Genomic DNA, 6,958 nt, shown 5'->3' with positions numbered 1-6,958 from the left:
CCCCGGCCCCGCGACCCCCGACTGGCTCCCGGCCCCGCGGGCCCCGACCGGCCGGCCCGGCAATCCCGGCCCAGTGACCCTGGCTCCCCGGCCCCGTGGGCCCGGACCGGCTCCCGGCCCCGCGGGCCCCGACTGGCAACCCCGGCTCCCGGCCCAGCGATCCTGGCTCCCCAGCCCCGCGACCCCCGACCGGCTCCCCGGCCCCGCGGGCCCGGACCGGCTTCCCGGCCTCCCGGCCCAGCCCCGCGCCCCCGGCCCGGCCCGGCCCGGCTCTGCGCCCCTGGCTCCTGGACCCCTGCCCGACACCGCGCGCCCGGCCCGGCTCCCGGCCCGGCACCATGCCCCCGGCCGAGCACCACCGAGCCCTCCCGATTTTCCCGGACATGCCCGGCTTTTGGGGATTTCCCCCCCCGGACGGGGATTTGAGCCCCCAAAAGCCAGACATGTCCGGGAAAATCCGGACGTATGGTAACCCTAGTGTGTAGTGAACCTTTCCTTACATGCTTATAGCAGTAGTAGGCCCTGCCTGTGTCTCAGAAAAAAATCTTTATAGGACAGAGAGACACTCCAAACCCCATTTGCCCTAACAGAAGGTGCACTGAAGTGGGAGCCAAACTGACCAAGGCTTCACACAACTGCCTTGCAACATTTAAGGAGACAGGAAAGTATTAGTCACCCATTTTACAACTAGCTTAACTGAAAATTTGCCCAAGTACTTCAGGCAGTGTTCGAATAGAACTCTGATCTCAAATATAACAGACCCAAGTCTCATCCATTTTTCCACACTGTCTTTCAGAATGAATCTACCAAATCTGTGTGCTTGCCTGTGCTGTTTAAAATGTGCTCTAACCACTTGATCCCACTTTGCTCCCAGAGCTAGGAATAGAACCCAGGAATGTAATGTCGAGAGACCGGAAGACTCCATAATAGAAAAACAAATACGCACCCAAAGATGTAGAATTAAAGTTGAATGTGTATTTACTAAGTTTACAATCTTCATGTTCTGTTAACATACATGTTTTGTATTTATATTTATAGGTCCCCCTTTTAAGTTAGCATTTTGAGAAACTGAAGACAGAATAGCAAGAAAAAAGAGAAACACTGAGATTCCATATAATATAGAAAGTTGTCTTTGTGTAATGATTGCATCTGTAATTTTAAAAGCTTTGCATTTTTCTGCCTTTGGACAATAAAGCAGTGACCCCCCACCCCCCACCACCCTTTCCTGGTCTGTCCTCTCTTCCCTTCTCACTCCCCCACAACACCATACACATTCTGGATGCTATTTTCTTTTTGAGTATCAGAGAGGTGTGCATTCTAAGAATTTCGCAGTCAGGAAGTAACTCTCTGGGGATGTGTTTTACCAGAAAGTTGGAACAGTCACAGAGAATGGCTGTTTCTTTTTAAAGGTCTGGCTGGAATGCAAAGTACCATTCCTAACCAGAACTGATACTCTTATGCCTATTTCACCTTTATTGACATCATTTCTCCCTCACACACACATCTCACTTTCTTCCTCTTTTTTTGACGGGTGGGTCACAATTCATATCTGTAATTTCCAGTTTTCAAAATTCAGTACATCAAGGTCACTTCCCTTCTTAAAGTCGTGACACCTATGGGGATAAAAAAAATGTGGGGGGTGTTTGTTTTAGATAAGCAAAATAAACAAATCCTGGATTATCCAACTATTGTTTATCCAGAAACTGGGTAAATCCAGTTCCTAAATATTTTGCTACTTAGCTGTGCCTTCCCTCACATTGATTATCTACCAAAACTAGCATGTTTACAGGCAAACAAAACAGTGAGAAGACCAATCAACAATATATTAAGAAATGTGTTTTTAGTAAGCTTGGAAAATAGGAGTCTGTGTTTGGCAAGTAAATTTTATTGACAACATCCCTGGGGGCTAAAAAGAGTAACAGTCAAAATCCATTTATTTTTCCCTTAGTGGTTTTAAATGTGAGTCAGTTAATGACAAAGGTACCTTTACCAATAAGCCAGCTGCTGTGATACTTTTGTGTGTAGGGGAGAGAGTGGACAACATAAAGGAATGAGGTTTAGTAGCAAATAAAGTATATTGGAACAAATTCTTATTTTTTTTGCTCCAGTGAGGGCTATGGAGATATGAGTGTAAAACTGATGTAACTTCTGATTTACTCCAGTGTAGTTGAGATCAGAATCTGGCTCTTCATGTACATGTTCATGGATGAGTGAGTTGAATTCTGCCTGAATGGCTTGATGGATTGACAATGGAATGTAAAGCTTTGGATTGCTCACTCAGTAGTGCCTAAAATACCTTACTGTCTGAAGCCTCTTATGTAGCCTATTGTCTGCTGCGTAGCTTCCGACAACATGGTGATAGGTGGTAAAACTACTTGGACAGCTAGATGTGTGAAATGAATTTGCGTGGCGTCAGTCGAGTCCCTTGTCCATCAGTGTCCATGTTGCATTTGGTGCTAACCTGAAATCTCAGCAGAAAAGCTAAGGATCGACTGAACAATCTTCTTGCAACTTGGGGGTTCTCTAGAGAGGGTTGAGGCATATCTACAGAACAATGTGGGGGAATCTTGCACTGCTGGTGACTGTGCTGCACCTGTTCTGTGGGAAAATATTGGCCTTCTGGCAGATATATCCTCTTTATTAAAAATAAAAGAAAGCGTGCTAGTGGCTTAGTGCCTTATCAGGATGCAGTGTTGTGCAGCTTTGTAGGAAAAGTACAGTAAAGAAACTAATGAGCCAGAAGTTTCAATATTAGTTTTACAGACTATAGCCAGCCACCATGTTTTCTGTCATAGATCCATGAAGAAAGGAAGTGAGACTGTGGGGAATAAATTGCAAATAAAGATTCTCCTTTCAAGTTAGAGGGAGTTTTAGCAGGAATATTTTTCCTTATGCGTAGTATATCCTGTGACACCTCTGCCACTGAGCATCCTCTCAGGTTGTATTTTTAACATTTTATTTTAATACATTCTGGTTAGCATCACTTTACTGCATAGCACCTTGGCTTGAGTGTGTCTGTCTGTGTGCCTCTGACCTTATGTTGTTTTTCTTGGTTATTTCCAAAGGTGTGTGATGGAAAAGGCCGTTGATGGGCAGACTGTGTTCAAACTCACAGTCTCCGAAAAAGAGACCATGTTTTACTATCACACAGTAAATGGTTTGCAGCCGCCAATAAAAGTAATGACACTGGGGAGAATTCTTGTGAGGAAATGGATTCATCTTAGCGTGCAGGTGAGTAAAATAAAAAAAAGCCACATTTGGTTAAATGCAGGAAATGTGAGAGTGGTATATCTGCACAAATACCCAAACTGTAGGGAAAATATTAATGGTAAATTGGGGGATCCTGCAGGAGTTGGGAGTTTTTGGAATATTATAGGATCAGGTCCTTAAAGTAAATATAAGTAATTTGAGTACATTTGGGGACAGATTTTGAAATAAACCCTAATTTAGCATTGTCACAACTGCACACATTTAACCTAGTGAAGCAGGACTAAAAGCCTCACAAACTCAAAGCGCTAGCACTGGAGGTAGAGAACTCCTACTAGTAGTAAGTATCATAGCCTCTAGAGGGCAACATCTCACTCAAATATAGGCACAAAGGCCACGATCCTGCAAAGACATATGCATGTGCTTAAGTTTATGCACTGTGGATAGTTCTGTTGCTTGAGACAGACTACTTATAATGTGCAAAGTTAAGCATGTGCTGAACTCTCTGCAAGGTCAGAGCAAGTACATTTACAACACTGAATTTTTATTTGTATTAAGTGTCATACACAATTATAAAGACAAAGCCCCTGCAACTTAAAAATTAATTTTCCCTTGGCATATCAACGTTTTAATGACTTAAAAGAGATTGTGAGGTTCAAGCAAGATTTTTTGTTAAATGTATTTACAAAAATCAGTCAACAAATACAACAGAAACTAAAATACTTTCAATTAGTTGCATATCTTAAAATTCCCAACAGACCATACTAAATTCTGTTTTTAATCCAACTTCAATTAATAACTTCATCAACACTAATTGTCCTGTATTGAAATGTTTTTCTTCAGTTAGTTTATTTTACCTGTACTATTTAAGTTTACTTGGTTAACGATACAATCAAGAAATGGCTTCAATGCATTCTTGCAACTTGTTAAATAGGATTGACTGTGATTTGCATTTGTAGTGCTGATTCTCCTCACTCATAGAAGTATCCAAACCGTCCTTGATTTTTTTTTTTTCAGTTTTCTTTCTTCTGAGATGACAGCATAGTAGGGTGAATAACATTTTGTCTGTTGGATTAAAAGAGTGACCTTAAGGTAGAACTAATGAACTTTACACTTCAGACACTCAAAGGGTGCTATATTACTGCTATGACTGTCAGCCACGTTTTGTACTAGCGTCAGAAACTGCTAAACGCTGGGATAGCCAAGTGAAGAGCAAATGGACCAGATTTCTTAAAGTTTTAAATTTGAAATTTAAAAAAAAAAGCTCCCCAGCATTTAGTCCTTCATTTGTTCGAGGCAGAGCTATCCACAGTGCAGTTCTAGTAATGCAGCTTGTGACCGCCCTCCTCTCTAAGCCCTCATCTACACCAGGGGGGATTGATCTAAGTTACGCAACTTCAGCTACGTGAATAACGTAGCTGAAGTCGACGTACTTAGATCGACTTACCGTGGTATCTTCACCGCGGTGAGTCGACTCTGCCTGTGCCTCTCGCAGCACTGGAGTACAGGAGTCGACGGTAGAGCGCTGGGGGGTCGATTTATTGTGTCTAGACTAGACATGATAAATCGATCCCCACTGGATCAATCGCTGCCCGCCGATCCGGCGGGTAGTGTAGACATACCCTAATAAGGAAGTACAACCTATTGAGACCTGGGGAGACTATTGACTGAATTCTTTGCTGCAATGCTCAGATCAGCATAGAGCCTTGCATACTGCGACCTGTAGGCCACACCTTCCTATAAAGGATGATAATGTCAGCAGCCTGTTCGATATATTGTAGAATAGATGTGGCTTTTGATCTCCAGGCAGTGTGCATTGAGGCCTTTTGTTTGGTAATGTTTTTGTAGTCCCTACATTTATGTAACTCTCAGCAAATGATAAAAGGAACTAGTTTTATCATTTTGCAGGGATGGGAAGGTGGCAAGTTACCAATATTGGGGGGTGAGGGGAAGTGTGAATGCAGAAAAGAGAGGCAGTAATGTTAATATGGGTGAGACTCTGCTAATACCTGTTAAACCAATTATTTATGTCGAGTAGCGGACTGTATGTTTCCAGAAACCTCCGCAGACTCAAGCTTTGTCTACACGGGGCGGACAGATGGAGTGTTCTTAAATCAAATGTAGCTAACTCAAGTTAAAATCCTAGTGGAGACAAGGCAGTCTGTCTGTTTTCACATGAGTTAGAGCATTGCGTTAAACCCCAGGTTCCCCAATACTCTAACTCACGTGAAAACTACAGCCTTGTCTTCACTAGGATATTAACTGGAGTTAGCTAACTTAAATACACACCTTTTATTTTTTAGTGAAGACAAGGCTCAAGATTGATCTGATTGCTTGAACATTATGGAAAAAGTTCAGTGCCATTCTCCAACCAACTTGATTTTAAGTGTATATTTGTTAGGTGCCATGAGTTTCGAACCCAGGCTTGGGGGGCTATGGGAGCCTTACCCTCTGTACCACTGAGCTGTGAAGGCTGATAAAGGAACTGCTGCTAGTACCCCACCACTAGAAGCTACACCCAATGACTCAGTGGGGTCAGATGACTAACAACAGACCGCTGATTAAACACCACTGGTATAAAATTTCCTGTTCCTGTCCCATCTCTTGTCTGAGCAACTAATTGCTAGGCCTGTTGCTGCTCAGAGCTCTGAGACCAAATCGCTGCCTCCTTTCCTGGCTCCTGTTCCTGTTCCTCCTGTCTGACCTTGTTCTTGCTACCACGCCTCCTGCCTGTTCCTGTTTCCTTGTCCTGACTCCTGTTGCTGATTCTGGCTTTGCCCCTTGGCGTGACCATGACCCCAACGCTACTCCTGGCTGTGACCACTAGGTCAAACAGCCCATGTTACAGGCCCTGATAGCTTTCTCAGACCAACCTCGTCTCCTCTGGGACTTTTTGTTGAACTTCTTGACTGAGTATGGACACTGCTGGGGCTCTAGCCCTGCTATCATGTCCAGGGGCCTCTGAGTCCACAAGAACAGATGGCTACCCTCCAGCCAGAAAGGGAGGGACCAAGTATGATAACTGCAGGCAGGAAATCGTTCCTTGCAGGAGCAAGCTACAGTGCTCAGCGCGATTGTGGGTAATCACTCGGCTTCTCTGATAACACCAACTTGTGTGACTAGCCCCAGAGTTCCTTTGCTAGAAAAGAGATGGTAGTATCTGCAATACGTTTTGCAGGTTCATTACCTATTGCAGACTTCTGTTTGTTTCAGCCCCAGGAGTACATCATAGATCAAGTTAAGATGGAGCTAGTACTGAGCTTGCCCACAGGGGAGGAGCTGTCATGGGCCTCTCCATTTTTGGAACAGAATAACCCAGTACTGACCAACTGGGACTCATATAAGCCTTTGCCATTATTTTTGATGACCCTCACAAAGTCTGCGTGGCAGAGACTGCCTTACCAAAGCTTAGGTGAACCCAGGGGTTAGCCCTTCCTATGTTGCCTAGGTCAGATGCTTGGCCATAGACACTTCCTGGAATAATGCTGTATTCGTCCATCGGCTTTGGCTTGGCCTTTGCAAAGAACTAAAATATGAGCAGGCACAGGTGGACCTCCCAACCACCAGTTTAGAGGTGTTCATGGACCTGGGCATCCAGATAGACACCAGACTGCATGAATGGAAACTGGAACATAGGAGGACCTACCTCTCACCTACCTGTCACCCTTACTCAAAACTTAGCCCTCAGCCCAAGTGAGCTCAGCCTTGGTCAAGCCATACCAACATACCTGCCTGTCACTGGGTGAACGAG

At 44.3% G+C, this 6,958-nt stretch overlaps 1 protein-coding gene across 1 annotated transcript in view; it reads left to right on the top strand.

The window, feature by feature from the left end:
• The window catches only part of USH2A (usherin), a 548,586-nt gene that overhangs the window by 4,392 nt on the left and 537,236 nt on the right, over positions 1 to 6,958 (top strand). Inside the window, exon 2 of the mRNA XM_034764482.1 lies at positions 3,066 to 3,231. Within this exon, the coding sequence (XP_034620373.1) occupies positions 3,066 to 3,231 (166 nt within the window). The remainder of the gene's footprint in view (positions 1 to 3,065; positions 3,232 to 6,958) is intronic.

The sequence above is a fragment of the Trachemys scripta genome, chromosome 3, assembly GCF_013100865.1.
Source record: "Trachemys scripta elegans isolate TJP31775 chromosome 3, CAS_Tse_1.0, whole genome shotgun sequence".
Classification (NCBI taxonomy): Eukaryota; Metazoa; Chordata; order Testudines; family Emydidae; genus Trachemys; species Trachemys scripta.
The sequence above is the reverse complement of the archived record's forward strand: the minus strand, read 5'-3'. Positions and strand labels throughout refer to the sequence as shown.